The sequence below is a fragment of the Trichomonas vaginalis genome, chromosome IV (assembly GCF_026262505.1).
Source record: "Trichomonas vaginalis G3 chromosome IV, whole genome shotgun sequence".
Classification (NCBI taxonomy): domain Eukaryota; phylum Parabasalia; order Trichomonadida; family Trichomonadidae; genus Trichomonas; species Trichomonas vaginalis.
In genome coordinates, this window is record NC_067206.1 from 3,833,982 (window position 1) to 3,849,724 (window position 15,743).

Here is a 15,743-nt window from a genome sequence, read left to right on the forward strand (position 1 = left end):
TCTATCTTGTCATATCTAAACTCATAGTCATGTATGTCCTCTAACCATCTCATAACGGTTTCCAAACCACTTTTATCGGATGTAAAGTAAAAGCATGGATGGTTATGTAAAACGTCTAAAGTTTCTAAAGAGTCTCTCAAAGTATACTTCCTTGGAACGCCCGTAACTTTTCCTGTAGCGACGATAGACCCTTACTTGTCCGGACAAAGTTATACTATTTTGAGTGCTCTACCAAAAAAGTCAACGACGACGACTCTCAAAAATTTTTTATGGGCTAGAGGGCGCAACGCGCCCGGGAAGCCCCCAATACCCAAAAAACTTCATTTATACTAAACATCTTCAGGGCTAGAGGGCACGAAGTGCCTGGAGGCCCCACTACCTTTTTTTTTTAAATTAAATAACTTTAAATTTGTAATAAACAGAAATTCATCAAAAGTGACAGCTCTCAATTTTTTGACATTTGTAAATTCTAAATTGAATGAGAAAAATGAAATAATACTAAGCATAATACAATATTCTAGTTTTAATTATAATTAGGAAAAAGTTAGTTTTGAGAGTACTTTTCATAGGCATATAGAATGAAATCTTCTGAAAAATAATATCACATAAACTCATATTATTTTCTAATATATAACTATTTTATATAAAAATCAAATTCAATGATCTTAAAAGCGAAGGATAAACCTCAAAATTTACGAATATAATGAGTGGGAATAGGCGTAAAGCAAAAATTGATATTTCATATGGTTTTATGATAGATAAGCATTATATTCGTAAATTTTGAGGTTTATCCTTCGCTTTTAAGATCATTGAATTTGATTTTTATATAAAATAGTTATATATTAGAAAATAATATGAGTTTATGTGATATTATTTTTCAGAAGATTTTGTGTTCTTCTTCAAAATTTTATTTTTTTATTAAAAAGAATCTTTACAAAATATACATTTACTTTAATTAATATTTAAAAACGTGCTCTATCAAAAGTTCCAAAAATTCAATATTTTAGCTTTTCTGAGGTGTCACTTTTGATGAATTTCTGTTTACAACAAATTCAATATTTAAAGAATAAATTTGAAGGAATTGAGTTACTTTCCCCGATGATAAAATTGAGAGGTTTACATTTTGACCGAACTTAGCATGCAACAATTTCACCTCTAAATCCAAAATACTTCAAATAAGATCACATTACAGTCTTGTCCATCATGTAAACCTCGATGTCACTTTTGCGGCCGAGAGGAGCGAGGCCGCAAAAGTGACATCGAGGTTTACATGGATGGGTTCTATATATATACAGCTTGACCGGTAGAAAAGCGGATCGATTTTTATCAATAATTGGACATTCTATTTTTAATAAAATAAACATATATTTATATGGGAAATTAGGGAGATCTGAAACTCAAAAATTATTTTTGAATTTTAATATGATGAATGTAATTGTGATAATATGTACATTACAAATAAAATATTAATTCGGAACAACGATGAGATGTGATAAATTTGATTCTCTCAAAAATCGATTTTGGAGTTTTAATATTAATTTGCATCTTGAATGCATATAGAATATATAATAATTTTAAAACATCAAAAAGTGACAATTTGCGGTTAGAAAAAGTCATCAAAACACTTTTTAATGATTTGATTTAACATATGCATAGACCATCTCTTTGATATTTAACTTCAATTTCCCGAAATGAAAAGGATTTGAACAAAAACGATTATTTTACGATCATTTTTTGTAAATTTTTTAAATTGAGACTGACATCTCTAAAATCATCTAAAAAATCCAAATATCAAATAAAATAATATCATTAAAATTCCTCTCAATTTAAAAAATTTTTATAAATTGAGACTTCAATCTCTAAAATCTTCTAAAAAATCCATATATCACAAAAAATCACGATATTATTTTTATTCTCAATTTCAAAAATTTTTTTCTTGACTTTCTTTTTTGGGGCGGCGACAAATTTGCCCAGCCAGTAAAGTATTCAATTTTTTTGCATTTTTTAAGGGTGCACACGAGAGGATCATGTAAACTTCAGAATTTAGCTTCTTAAGGGTGCACCCATATGTACGTTTATTTGAGAGGAGGAGGATTACCCTCTCAATTTTGAGGGATTCGTTAGTTTATTTTCTCGATGAATATGCAATAAAATTTGATTTTTACCTTATCAATATACTTCATCTAATATACACATGTTCATGTAAAAACTTTTTTCCAAAATCCTCAGGAATTAAGGGATTTTTGAATTTTAAAAATTTTTTCGAATTTTTTCGAAAAAAAAATATTTTCAGAACAGCCTTAACGGCTAAGATTTAGGAACAATGTTAAGTATCAAAAAGAAAGGAGGTCTGATATAGACAACATATATCGTTGAAGGTTGAAAAAATCTCTAATATTTGAGCCCAAAATTTCAAATTTTAATTTTTTGAAAAAGAGGCCACCCCGTATGTACGTTTATTTGAGAGGAGGAGGAGGATTATATTTTTTGAAAGGGTGAAACATTATGAATATGTTAATTTATATAATAATAATGTATTATTATAAAAAAGAAAAAATAAAGCACGTTAAAATTTTTCTTTCTTGATTTTTTACAAAATCTACTTAGAATTATGCAAAATATGACTAAATAATTATAAATTTCAAGTTAAATTTTAATTTTGATAAATAATTTAAATTTCAAAATATCAAGTTCAGTTCGACTATGTATGTAGTAATTCCTCAATAAAGTGCCAAAACCCTATTAAAATATATGAACATTTTCAACATTTTAATGTTTTTATTTAAAAATTTGATGGAATATGAGCTTCAAATAATTATTATGTAAATAAAAATAATTAAATATATGTATTTATTCGTATTACAACCGTAGTAAGTCGATTCTTCCTTTCTTCTACTGAGTTTTGAATTTGATTTCGAATTGTAAAGAGATTCAAAGGGAAAATACTAGCGGATAAAAACTACCTCCATGAAAGGGTCATAATGGAGTCAAGTTGTATTTTTTGATATTTTTTGCTTTTCGAGCCTAAATAGGTAGCCAAGATAATGCCTAAAAATAAGGTTCTAAATTCTGAAGTTTACATGATCCTCTCGTGTGCACCCTTAAAAAAAATGCAAAAAAATGTAATAAAATAAAAAAATTTTTAGTATCGATAATCTGAAATATGTTGTTTACTTAAGCCGCTCGCTTCGCTCGCGGCTTAGTTTCGTAGTTTCATACAATCTTTTTTCAAATCTGTTCTTTTCTTAAGCTACTCGCTTCGCTCGCGGCTTAGTTTCGTAATTTCATACAACCTTTTTTCGAATCTGTTCTTTTCTTAAGCCGCGAGCGAAGCGAGTGGCTTTTTATTTTTTAAAAATTTTTTTCTTTCTTACTTTTTTCCCCTTACTTACAAATTTGATAGTAACTTACCAAATCTCTCTATCATATAATAATAAAATAATCCATTTTTTGTTTCAAATCTGACAGTTTACATTTCTGACATGTAAACCCATCACTTTTCACTTCACCTCACTGGGCAAGTTTGTGCCCCCCTCTTCTTTTTGCATATTTGCAAGGCAGAAATTTGAAACTTCGTTTCAAATTTCTCAAGCTTGCATTCTGGGCACGTAAGTGCCCAGAATGCTAAAAGGCGCGTAGCGCCGTCTCTGAATATCAAATTTATTATAATTATTAATTTATGAAATTTCAAATAAAATCGATCTGTTATAACACACTGGTGCATGACAGCCTTGTCATTCATTTCTATCGGCGCGCTCCGCGCGCCGATAGAAATGAACGTGTATATATATATACAAACACCTGGACACATTTCAAAAAGCATTGTAGAATCTGATTTTATTTCTATTCTTATATACGAAAAAAAGAGATCTGACATTGTGTCAGATCTCAGTAAAAGTGACATTTACATGTCAAAAAAATAGAATGAGTTTAAGTAATTAAAATTGAGGGTGAGAGTAGTATTGTATGAAATAATATCTCTCACCCTCCAATTCATCCTATGGCGCCGAAAAAATTTTGGTGAAATGCGACCACATTTCACCAAAATTTCTCGGCGCCATATAGAGAACTAGAGCCTGTGAGGTACTGATACTATCCATGTACCTCGCAGGCTCTAGTTCCAAGCCAAAATGGCTAAAAATTGCCCGCAATTGTTCACATTGCGGGCAATTTTTAGCCATTTTGGCTTGGAATTGGAGGGTGAGAGTAGTATTGTATGAAATAATATCTCTCACCCTCCAATTCATCCTATGGCGCCGAAAAAATTTTGGTGAAATGCGACCACATTTCACCAAAATTTCTCGGCGCCATATAGAGAACTAGAGCCTGTGAGGTACTGATACTATCCATGTACCTCGCAGGCTCTAGTTCCAAGCCAAAATGGCTAAAAATTGCCCGCAATTGTTCACATTGCGGGCAATTTTTAGCCATTTTGGCTGGGAATTGGAGGGTGAGAGTAGTATTGTATGAAATAATATCTCTCACCCTCCAATTCATCCTATGGCGCCGAAAAAATTTTGGTGAAATGCGACCACATTTCACCAAAATTTTTTCGGCGCCATATAGAGAACTAGAGCCTGTGAGGTACTGATACTATCCATGTACCTCGCAGGCTCTAGTTCCAAGCCAAAATGGCTAAAAATTGCCCGCAATTGTTCACATTGCGGGCAATTTTAGCCATTTTGGCTTGGAATTGGAGGGTGAGAGTAGTATTGTATGAAATAATATCTCTCACCCTCCAATTCATCCTATGGCGCCGAAAAAATTTTGGTGAAATGCGACCACATTTCACCAAAATTTCTCGGCGCCATATAGAGAACTAGAGCCTGTGAGGTACTGATACTATCCATGTACCTCGCAGGCTCTAGTTCCAAGCCAAAATGGCTAAAAATTGCCCGCAATTGTTCACATTGCGGGCAATTTTTAGCCATTTTGGCTGGGAATTGGAGGGTGAGAGTAGTATTGTATGAAATAATATCTCTCACCCTCCAATTCATCCTATGGCGCCGAAAAAATTTTGGTGAAATGCGACCACATTTCACCAAAATTTCTCGGCGCCATATAGAGAACTAGAGCCTGTGAGGTACTGATACTATCCATGTACCTCGCAGGCTCTAGTTCCAAGCCAAAATGGCTAAAAATTGCCCGCAATTGTTCACATTGCGGGCAATTTTTAGCCATTTTGGCTTGGAATTGGAGGGTGAGAGTAGTATTGTATGAAATAATATCTCTCACCCTCCAATTCATCCTATGGCGCCGAAAAAATTTTGGTGAAATGCGACCACATTTCACCAAAATTTCTCGGCGCCATATAGAGAACTAGAGCCTGTGAGGTACTGATACTATCCATGTACCTCGCAGGCTCTAGTTCCAAGCCAAAATGGCTAAAAATTGCCCGCAATTGTTCACATTCCCATCTTTTGTTGGTAAGACGAAGAATATGAAATAAATTATGAAGAAGATAATGATGAATAAAATATCACTTTTTATATTTTTGACACGTAAAGTTGTCACTTTTCTGTCAAACTGTTTTTATCGTTTTCGTATATAACACTATATTTTATAAAATTAATATATGTTTGTATGGGAAATTCGGGAGATTCAAAACTCAAAAATTAAAACTCGATAATTTTAATATATCTAAAAGGGTAGTGGGGCTTCCAGGCGCGTTGCGCCCTCTAGCCCATAAAAAATTTCTGAGGACGAGCCAGTCGGTGACTTTTTGGTAGAGCGCTCAAAATAGTATAACTTTGTCCGGACAAATAAGGGTCTATCGTCGCTACAGGAAAAGTTACAGGCGTTCAAAGGAAGTATACTTTGAGAAGCCTTTTTCCCCTTATAGAATGAGATAGGACGGTTATTTTACAAAACTAACAACACTTTGACCGAGTAGTTTTTTGTGCTGAACAAAAAGTGTCATATAAACATCTGTCAAAAACCGCTTTTTAGCTTCACTTAAAATGCCACGTAAGCTACGTAAGAATATACGTAAGAGGAAGGGAGCATTGAAACATCCAATAGTAAAACTGACACCACAACAACAGTTGCAACAACAAATGATGAATGACCCCACTATGTTGCAACAAATGTCAAGCAACCCTATGCTTTTAAACCGAGTTATTGGTGCACAGAGTGGAGGTTTAAGAGCGGCACTTTTAGCGAAAATGGTAGGCTATGGTAGAGCTGCAGACGGAACAGCTTATAACCCTCAAAGTCAAATGAATTTGAGTTCACTCAAAAATCAAATAACAGATGTCAAAAAGTCAAACATAGACATACAGAAACAAATAAGTGAAAACGAAAAGAAACTAGAATATGACAGACAGACAAAGAAACTCAATGAGTTAAACGTAGAGAAAAAGAAGAAAGAAGAACAACTGAAAGAACTAAGTACAGAGGAATATGCGAAAAAAGTGTCAGAAAAAGCAGCAGAAGTAGCAAAAATGGAACAAGATGTTATAAATTTGAAAAACCATACTACTCAATATAAAGTACTGAAAGATGAAGAGATAAAACAAAAAGCCATGAAGACATATATGGATAGCGATGAGTATAAAAAAGAAGTTGAAGCAAATGTAAAGGCAGAAAAACTTTTACAGTTGCAAAACCAAACCGTACAGTATGAAAACTTAGCACAAGAAAGTAAAAATAACGACGCAGCCATGCAAAAGGCAATGAAAAGCGCAGAATATATAAAAGCTAATAATGACTGGTTAGATGCCCAAGCCAACGCTAAAGCAGCCCAACTTATAGGGTCAATAAGGACAAAAATACAAGCGGATGAAGACAGTTCAAATGAAGCTTTAATGAATGCTGACTTTAAGAATGCCTTCGAAGCTCTTCATAGTAAGGTGAAACTAGTGAACGACTTCTCATCTGGAAAGAAACTGAAGTCTGAAGGTTTCGACAACGAGTTAAGAGAAGTAGCACAAAATATGACGAAAATAACAGATGCAGCAACGAGACAGGCAGTTCAAAGTGCCTATGACGCCGTTAGAGCAACTGTTGTGGAAAGTCAAGAAAAAGAGTTACAACAGACCAAAACAGACCTAGTAAATGCTTTCTTAAAAACGAAAAGTCAGGTAGGAATTATGCTGCAGATGGAACATATGTGCCAGCTGGTGGAACTTATATACCACCAAACCCTCCAAGAGAAGCACCTGCACCAGGACTACCTAAAACATTACATCGTCACATGGACACAGACACAAGCATGCACCAAAACCAACACAACAACCAACAGTTCAAAATCCAGCACAACAACAACAACCAGCACAACAACCACCTCCACAACCAGCACAGCAACCAACAGTTCAAAACCCTGCACAACAACAACCACAAACAGAGCAAGGACATAAAAGAAGTAGAGAAAAGGAAACCAAGAATTCTTAAAAATGCTTAAGGAAGATTATGGTTACCCAGATACTCTTGACTTTAGTGACAGATATAAAGAAGCTATTAGAAAGTTCAAGGAAGGAAATACTGACCCGAACCTATTTAGCTTTATGGTCAGCATAAAATCGGATATAATCTCAAACCTGGAAAATACAAGCTCGCAAAGGGATATGATTTAATAGCATATCATCCAAATGACATGAATGAATTTACTCCGAGATATTTGATGTCAGAGCTAAATGATAATTCAACTCTCTTCATGAAACGCGTAAAAAATAGAGACGGAACGAAAGAAGAAAGGTTTATGAGTCCGGATGACTTAGATAGGGAACTTGTTAAAAACGGTCTCGGAATATATGAAATGCCAGCAGATGAGGTACAAGAAACTCAACAGGAAGAAGTTCAGATACAACCAGACATGGAAGAAATAGTTCAGCAACAACAGCTAGAAGAGCCTGAAGGAAACGAACAAGTCCCTCTTTGGAAACTAACTTCACAGAACTAGATGAAGATTTGGAACAGCCGAAAAATCTTGACCCTCAACAAGTGTATGCGGAGAATATGGAATCTTTCCAAGAGTCTAAGAAAAATTCGGCTGACATAGTAGAAGAATATCGAAAAATGTTCACCGACATACAAAAGACTCCAACATCAGATGAAAATATTCAGCATAGAATGGAAGTACTGAAAGAAAATGTACGCAAATACAATAATCCTTTTTACTTACGACCATATAACGTTCAATCTTTGGCTGAACTCGGTGAAAATAAAAGGTTAAATTTCAACAAAACATATAGAAATGAAACATTGTTTAAAGTTCATTCAGAACCTAACCAATATGGAAACAAACCTACTTTTGTTTCTGCAGACTATGGAACTACAATGAGATGGGGTCATAAAGCTAATCCGGATAGGTGGTTCATAAACTTACAACCTCAATTCCAAGAAGTTGTAGACGCAATGGAAGTGAATGGTGAACCAGATATAACTGGTATTTTCAGCGCGGCTTTAATGCCATTGAAAGATATGAAAGATGCAGATATTTTGGACCAGTATGAAATGAACATGGCTGAGGGAAATATAACACCTGACGTTCTAGAACATTTATCTCAAAGAACTACACAGAACCATAGAGATGGTATATTTGGTGAAGAGTTTAGAAAGAAAGTTAGGGAGAGAGAAGGAAGAGAACCTATTGTACATGACCTTGCAAACGAAAGTTTGCAAAATGTCATAAAAACTTACTTTGCAGACAATGAACTGAGAAGGGATGAATATTTAAGAAAACTCAAATGGACAGTACCAAATGAAATGTTAGTATTGAAAAACATGTTCCTTGACAAAATAAAACCAACTACAGAAATAAATGACGCAAGACTGAAACGTTGGGTAAAAGCTTTCCCATTCACAAAAGATATTATTGGTACATGGAAAGAAAACCAGAATGGCTACAAAAACATATATTTGGAAACGAGCTTATTCCATATGGACAAGCTCTGTTTGAAGAGCTTGAACCGGAAACTCAGGAAAGAGTCATGCAAACAATAAGCGAAGACTCAAATACAAACTATGACAAAATCTTTCTAGGATATAGGTTACCTGAGATGGGCGACCAGAGCCCAAAGGCAAAAAGGACATGGGAAATTTACAACATACTAGGTGAACATGAGGCAAAGATGCAACAACTTGAAGCAGAGGGCAAGTTACCAAAAGCGACACCAAAGAAGAAGAGAAGAGTAGAACAAAGTGAAAGTAGTGAAGAAGTAACTTCATCTAGTGAAAGTAGTGGCAATGAAGGAAAAAGAAGAGTTAAAAACTCAGTCAGGAAGAAAGTAAAGCTTGGTCCGAGTGGGTTCTATTATGACACATAAATCCAACTATTCTATATTTTTACCCATATGAAATGTACGCCGCTCAGAATATAACGCCAACAGTTTTGGATGCCATGAACGGAAATGTTTCCGAATGGTATACCGAATGCGACAATGCCATTAGAAGGTCAGAAATAGTTCCTGGAACTTACGAATATACAACTGCTGTTTCTTATGGAAACGTAGGTGAGTTTGGAGAAGGTTCTTCAACAACAGTAGATATTGCTTGCGACAGGTTTCATATTATTTCTATTGACAACTCATTCTTATACGTGGAACAAGACATTGAAATAAAACCTTCTGCCAAGTTGTCTGACAAGAAAGGTTGCAATGGAATTTTCTATGTCGGATACCAATATGCTCCAGAAGTTTTCATGGGATATAAGATATATTCTAACTCTGACTTAGTTCAAACAGTAACATGGGCAAACTATGAATGGTTCGCTTTGAGAAACTCAGTACAACCACAAGCTAGAGAACAAACAGACCAGTATGCAACTATTGAGAAAATAAGAAGACTTGACCCTAACGTTCCAGGAGTTTATGTTAACCTTTCTGGTTCAGATGGAACTGCTGCCACTAAAGTAAAACTGAAACTTAGAGTTCCTTTGTCATCTTTCCTCATCTTCAGGTTTTTAAGATACTTACCAAACTGGGCAGGAAAAATTTCTATTGAACTTACTCCAAGCAAAAATAACTTAGTCATTGCACCAACACAAGACCCATTCACTATTACAGATAAAGGGAACAAATCAAACGTCATTCGCCGAATTTTGCAAAGACAAAGTTGACTTAGACTTTGGTTTCTCAAACTTCAACAATGAAGTAAACTATTATTTCAATGCTGCTGGAACTGCTTGGGACCCAGTTAAGTTCACATGCGAACAGTTTGAATGCAAGAGAATAGAAAGCAGACTTGCAGTCTATATGTTGGACCCAGATATTTCAAATGCTTTAGCTGCCAAATATATTGCAGTTCCACTTATGTTCCCTATACACCAAATATCTGTCAAAGACTTTGCAGGTGAAGTTGGAAACCAAAATCCAGGAGCCGCAGGTGCAAGAACAGATATTGCTTTAACAACTGCAATGAAACATGCAGATACTATGTTTGTACTGTTCAGACGAACTATAAATGACTATTCTTGTTTCTACAACCCCGGTATTAAATATCATATAAACATAGATGGCAAATATTATCCAAGAGAAGAATATTCTACAGTTGAGGATATGAGGTCATACAACTTGACATTAGATGCTATGAACTTTAACAACAACTTCACAACAACCATTAACCCTGAAATGCAAAGTTCTATTATGCCATATGTGAAAGTATGGACTCATACGGGAGGTCAAAAAACTCAATATACAAATGGAGACCGTTCAAACTTTTGGCTTGGCATTCCATTTGCTGACTCAGAAGACTTTATGGGTGGTATTTCAACTGTTGGTACTGTACAAATACAATATACTGGTGACAGAGACGGTCCAGATGAATTGAGAGCAAAGAAGTTTACAAAACCAATAGCACTTTTCACGGAAGATGCTCTTTTGAAGATTCGTTCGATGAAACCTGCTAGGGCTCCTCAGATTGGCATAACGACAGCTTCCATCGAGCAGATTTTGGCAGCAGGTCAGTAAGTTGTTCTTGAACTAACTTCTCTCCGTCAAATATTGACAGTACGCCAGTTTTGACATAATATTGTATTATAAACTTTCCTTTAGTAATATCTGTAAGTTTTGAAGTTATATTTTTGTCTGCTTCAAGAACTTTCACCATTTCAGTTATACCAACTTTCTTTGCTTTATGAAAATATTTAGGTTCAGCAAAGACTGCTATTCTATAACATTTTCCATTGTTTGTGTAAAGAACTATTCTGTCAATGTATTTGTATTGTTTGTGAGTATAAACTTTGTTCTGCTTCAATTCAATAAGATATCCGAATACGTCAATCTTTTTATTCTAAGTAAAATGTCATTTCCGAAAAATAGAAGCGTAAGTGTTTCAAAAGGTTTAATGGCGGTGGCAGATGTGAAGTTAAATTCACCAACTCAAACAAACAGTCAAAGTGTTGTTGTCAATGTCAAAGACAGAGATGTTGAAGTGGGGAAACCATACGAAGACGAAGATGGTATAACAATTGTTCCTGTAAAAGAACCAACATATCCTGAAGTTAACAGAGGCTTAAGTTCTGTTGCAGATATTCGAAACGACTACCAACAACTGAAAGACAAACTTCAAACTCAGGAGAAGATTTGTCAAGCTTTAAGTATAATGTTAAACTTGGTCGAACACAACCCTGTAAAAGTGAACTCATATGTCATTGCACCTCATGAAGTTTTGAAAGAACTATTGAAACTTTTGACAGAGGCAGACGATATAAACATCAAAGAAATAGAACCCGACATTAGTTGCTGTGGTGTTTCATATAATGTCATTGACAAGATATACGTTATGAAAGGAGGTGAAACGTTGAACTTAAAATATAGTTTCCCAGACGTTATAAAAATATTTGACGACCACAACATTTCATTAAAATTTATTTGCTAAGTAAATGGCAGAAGACATAATGGTTTATACTATTACGACTAAAAACCCTGAGTCATATAATTCTATAACAACAAACTTACAAAGTCCTCAAGGACGATATTGTAAACTAACCTTAAACACAATGACGACTAAAGCCTGTTTTGCTCTTTTGACACCAGAAGACTTTATTGTTGTGAATGGTAAAAAATACTCCTTTGAAGATACTTACTCAGATATACCACCAACAGGTTTTGTTGACTTATTTAATACTTTAAGTACGGGTGTAACATGTGCTGCAACTAGAGCAGGTTTCATTATGTTTGGATGTCCGACTGAGTTTACTATAAACGATATGAGCTATAATACAAAACTTATTTCTGGTTTTTACTACCAACAGTTTCCTATAACAGGAAAAGGTGTCATACAAGGAATGTCTATTCCATTGACATTAAGCACACCAATCTTATATATTGTTTCAAACTTAGGTTCAAAGTGTTATTCGAATGTCGACAGAAACTATTATGACCAAAAGATACTTATGCGTATAAACAATACTTTCTCTGCTGGTTTGCCTATTGTTCATTCGAATGCAGAATTTTCAACCTTAGTGAACTCAAACACTTTGGCAAGTATAACGTTGACATTAGTTGACGCAAACTTTGTTCCTGTAAAACTTTTATGTCCTATGTATTTGTCAATGACGGCAGAAAGTTTCGAATTGGAAGATGCAACTGGTGAAAGTATTGTATTACAAGAACAACTTCAACAACAAATAGCTCAAGAACAACAAATGCAACAAATGGAACAAATGCAACAACAAAGTCAAGAATAAAAAAATATTATTTTTTAATTTTTATAAAAATGTACAGAATAGATGTTTCAGATTTTTATGACTTCCAAGCATTCAGAAATATGTGTCCATTTAGAGACTATAACAAAGCAGTCGAGAATTTGAAACGTTTAGTCATTTATGTCGACTCTGCCCCAGAATGTTATGTTATGAAAGAATGGGATGTTGTCTTTAACAAACCAAGAGCAACAATAGTGTCTGAACAAGAATGTAGACAGAAACTTAAGAAAATAAAAGTCGTACAAGTTGGCATGAAGATGTTAGATGCTTGGGATATCTTATTGTCAAAACTTGAAGATTTTTCAGTTCGTGGTATAAAGTTTTATACACCTTCTCCAAACTTCTATTCTATCTTCACTGGATATAAATATGAACAAGTAGAATGGAAAGAAAATATTATAGAAGCTTGGTTAGACCATGTCAAAGAAATTATATGCAATGGAAACGAAAGAGTCTATGAGTATATCTTATGTTGGTTTGCAAACATCTTACAACATCCAAGTGCTAAGAATGAAACTGCTCTCATTATAATTGGAAAACAAGGAACAGGTAAGAACACATTCTTTACAGATATCTTATGCAAACTATTAGAAGGTTATTCGAACCCTAATATGACAAACTTAGAAAACATCTGTGGCAAGTTTAACTCTTCTATTGAGAATATGAAACTTATAGTTTGCAATGAACTTCAAAGTATAGATACAACAAAAGTTTTGAACTCAGATGCTTTGAAGAGTCTTATAACAGACAAAGTTGGAGTTGTTGAAAGAAAGTATAAAGACCAAAGAGTTTGTGAGAATGTTGCAAACTTCATTATGGTTTCAAACAATGCTGTTCCGATGAAGTTAGAAAGTTCTGACAGAAGATATGTAGTTGTCAGAACGTCAGATTCTCATATGCAAGATACTGAATATTTTGACGCTTTGTCAGAATGTTTGACATCTGACTTTTACAACCACTTGTTCTCATATTTCATGACATTAGATATTTCTAAGTTCAATCCAAGACAAATTCCACATACCGAAGAGAGACAAACATTGTTAGAAGCAAACAAGAGTGTATATGAACTGTTCATAGAAGAAAGCGACTTTGAGTGTTTAGATGAAAAGTCTTTATATGATGAATATAAACAATATTGTCAAGAATATGGTTATATGGCAGCTTCTAAACGTACATTCTTGGCAAATGTCAAAAGTCTTTTAGACGTACAGAATGGTGTATATACAAAGAAAATTTTTTCTGAGTAAATTTTTAAAAAAAATATTTTTTTATCCGATAGAAAAGATGACGAAATATATTTCAGTAAACAAGTACATGTCAGGACTTAAAGAAGAACTAGACCCATTCACATATTTGAATGTTTACTTCTACCATTTTGAAAAGTCTTCATTCAGCAAAGTTTGGAACATCGAACCAGTTAAGTTTGCTATTGTGACTAAAAATGGTGCGAAATTTGAAGACTTAGACATAGAAGGTTTGTTAACAGTCAAAGAAAGTTTTGACAGAAGGTTCTCAAACCTTAAAGAAGGCAAAGCATACAAACTTGTTATACCTTATGAACCAAAGAAGACAGACGACTATGAATATTATGAGTCTAAAGTTGTAGAAGTTCAAGGTAAATTGGGTAAAAAGATTTTAGAGTCTAAGCCAGTGTTTACTCCTAAAGAGGAAGAGAACATTGACATTGACCCAGAAATGTTCTAAAAATAAAATTTTATTTTTACATGTCAAATTTCTTTTTCTCTGGAACTGGTTCAGGTTCTTTTTTCTCTTTCTTCTACTTCTTTTTCTTTCTTCTTTTCTCTCTTCTTCTTCTTCTGGTGGAGTTATGTCAAATTTCTCAGAACCATATTTATGTAAAAGTTCTTTGTCCTTTAATAGCTCTTCTATTCTGTTTTCTATTTCATCTTCAAGAACAGCGCATGTGTCTTCTTTGCATTCTAAGAAGTTTTGTTGGACTTCATCTCTCCAAGAGGCGTCATCTCTGTCAACAAGTCTGTCATTGACAAATTTTAAGACTGCTCTGCTTAATGTTTTATGGTTCTTGTCATATTCCCAGAAACAGAACTTTAGAACAAATTCCCCTTTCTTGTTTACACTATGTAAGATTTTATGGTCGACAGATGTTTTGCTGTCGAAAAGCTTGTCTCGAATATAGATAGCGAAATCGCTAGACATTTTCTAAAAGATAAAAATTTTAATTTTTCTAAAAATATGTTAGAAAAAAAAGTTTGCTGACATTGACAAGAAATTTGAGAATGTTTTAAATAAGAACAAGGTGAAGTTAGAAAATGCTCAGATAAAGCCTATACATGACAAGTTCTTATTTGCTCAGAATGGTATAACAGGTCTAATTGCACCACCTGGGTCGGGTAAGACTTTCACTTATCTTAAAATGGCTGCACAACAACAAGAACTAGATGAGAAGAACCCATTCTATGAGTTAGTTGTTATTTGTTCGACTTCTGGTCAATTTGACCAAACCGTCAATTCGTTCAAAGATATTATAAAGAAGTCTAAGTTAGTATGTATAAAGGATACTGAGTTGTTAGATTGGATAAAGAAGTACCAAAGAAGAGTTTTGAAGTATAATGCTATAAATGAGTATATAAATTCGAAGTTTAAAGACCCAAATGAGGAAATGCAGAGAATATTAGAGAAGAAACACTTCAGAAACAAACAGAAAGAGATAGAATACATTTCGAAGAAATTGCAATCTTACGATTGGAAGACATACCCTCATAGGTGTCTTCTTATCTTAGATGATTTCGCCTCTCATCCTTTGTTAAAGAACAGAGAACAAGATATGTGTCGAATTCTTAAGAAGCTCAGACACTTTAACATCTCAGTTGTCATTTGTGTACAGACAGCAAAGAGTTTAAGTAAGGATGTTAAAAGAATACTTACTGACATAATACTTTTCCCCGGATTGTCCGAAGACGATTTCATGGAACTTATGAAAGAGTCCATGGCAGGTAAGTTTGACAGACATGAACTATGGGAGAAGTACAAAGTCATACAAGACCCTCATACTTCTTTCAGAATTCATATCTACGCAAACAAAGTTCAAATTGTAAAAAGTCAATAAAAATAAAGA

At 34.1% G+C, this 15,743-nt stretch overlaps 6 protein-coding genes and 5 pseudogenes across 11 annotated transcripts, besides 16 other annotated features; 10 read left to right on the forward strand and 1 right to left on the reverse strand.

The window, feature by feature from the left end:
- The first annotated feature begins 412 nt into the window (after positions 1-412).
- Positions 413-449: a mobile genetic element.
- Positions 413-449: a terminal%2Cinverted (terminal inverted repeat of Banshee-A3 transposon ID:TVAGG3_0023730).
- A 562-nt stretch (positions 450-1,011) lies between these two features.
- Positions 1,012-1,049: a mobile genetic element.
- Positions 1,012-1,049: a terminal%2Cinverted (terminal inverted repeat of Banshee-A3 transposon ID:TVAGG3_0023740).
- Positions 1,050-1,951: 902 nt separating this feature from the next.
- Positions 1,952-1,974: a terminal%2Cinverted (terminal inverted repeat of MuDR-6/TvMULE4 transposon ID:TVAGG3_0023750).
- Positions 1,952-2,055: a mobile genetic element.
- Positions 2,056-3,101: a mobile genetic element.
- Positions 3,102-3,513: 412 nt separating this feature from the next.
- Positions 3,514-3,536: a mobile genetic element.
- Positions 3,514-3,536: a terminal%2Cinverted (terminal inverted repeat of MuDR-6/TvMULE4 transposon ID:TVAGG3_0023770).
- A 476-nt stretch (positions 3,537-4,012) lies between these two features.
- Positions 4,013-4,121: a mobile genetic element.
- A 141-nt stretch (positions 4,122-4,262) lies between these two features.
- Positions 4,263-4,371: a mobile genetic element.
- A 391-nt stretch (positions 4,372-4,762) lies between these two features.
- Positions 4,763-4,871: a mobile genetic element.
- A 141-nt stretch (positions 4,872-5,012) lies between these two features.
- Positions 5,013-5,121: a mobile genetic element.
- A 141-nt stretch (positions 5,122-5,262) lies between these two features.
- Positions 5,263-5,371: a mobile genetic element.
- A 120-nt stretch (positions 5,372-5,491) lies between these two features.
- Positions 5,492-5,553: a mobile genetic element.
- A 407-nt stretch (positions 5,554-5,960) lies between these two features.
- TVAGG3_0023840 lies at positions 5,961-6,347 on the forward strand (annotated as a pseudogene). The gene has a single exon. A coding segment is annotated over exon 1 (387 nt).
- Positions 6,348-8,220: 1,873 nt separating this feature from the next.
- Positions 8,221-15,743: part of a mobile genetic element that runs on past the window's edge.
- On the forward strand, positions 8,356-9,225 carry TVAGG3_0023860 (annotated as a pseudogene). The gene has a single exon. A coding segment is annotated over exon 1 (870 nt).
- Positions 9,299-9,741, forward strand: TVAGG3_0023870 (annotated as a pseudogene). The gene has a single exon. A coding segment is annotated over exon 1 (443 nt).
- Positions 10,497-10,907, forward strand: TVAGG3_0023880 (protein of unknown function, DUF4106 family; the record flags this gene model as incomplete). The annotated part of the gene is made up of 1 exon (XM_051220221.1): positions 10,497-10,907. One exon carries the CDS (start codon positions 10,497-10,499, stop codon positions 10,905-10,907), a length of 411 nt encoding a protein of 136 aa, XP_051105207.1.
- Positions 11,284-11,817, forward strand: TVAGG3_0023890 (protein of unknown function, DUF4106 family; the record flags this gene model as incomplete). Its single annotated transcript, XM_051220222.1, has 1 exon — positions 11,284-11,817. The coding sequence occupies one exon, from the start codon at positions 11,284-11,286 to the stop codon at positions 11,815-11,817; it is 534 nt and encodes a 177-aa protein (XP_051105208.1).
- TVAGG3_0023900 (uncharacterized protein) lies at positions 12,227-12,628 on the forward strand (the record flags this gene model as incomplete). The annotated part of the gene is made up of 1 exon (XM_051220223.1): positions 12,227-12,628. The coding sequence occupies one exon, from the start codon at positions 12,227-12,229 to the stop codon at positions 12,626-12,628; it is 402 nt and encodes a 133-aa protein (XP_051105209.1).
- Positions 12,658-13,177, forward strand: TVAGG3_0023910 (annotated as a pseudogene). Its single transcript has one exon. A coding segment is annotated over exon 1 (520 nt).
- On the forward strand, positions 13,258-13,893 carry TVAGG3_0023920 (uncharacterized protein; the record flags this gene model as incomplete). Its single annotated transcript, XM_051220224.1, has 1 exon — positions 13,258-13,893. The coding sequence occupies one exon, from the start codon at positions 13,258-13,260 to the stop codon at positions 13,891-13,893; it is 636 nt and encodes a 211-aa protein (XP_051105210.1).
- TVAGG3_0023930 (protein of unknown function, DUF4108 family) lies at positions 13,931-14,350 on the forward strand (the record flags this gene model as incomplete). Its single annotated transcript, XM_051220225.1, has 1 exon — positions 13,931-14,350. One exon carries the CDS (start codon positions 13,931-13,933, stop codon positions 14,348-14,350), a length of 420 nt encoding a protein of 139 aa, XP_051105211.1.
- Positions 14,519-14,824, reverse strand: TVAGG3_0023940 (annotated as a pseudogene). Its single transcript has one exon. A coding segment is annotated over exon 1 (306 nt).
- On the forward strand, positions 15,288-15,734 carry TVAGG3_0023950 (protein of unknown function, DUF4106 family; the record flags this gene model as incomplete). Its single annotated transcript, XM_051220226.1, has 1 exon — positions 15,288-15,734. One exon carries the CDS (start codon positions 15,288-15,290, stop codon positions 15,732-15,734), a length of 447 nt encoding a protein of 148 aa, XP_051105212.1.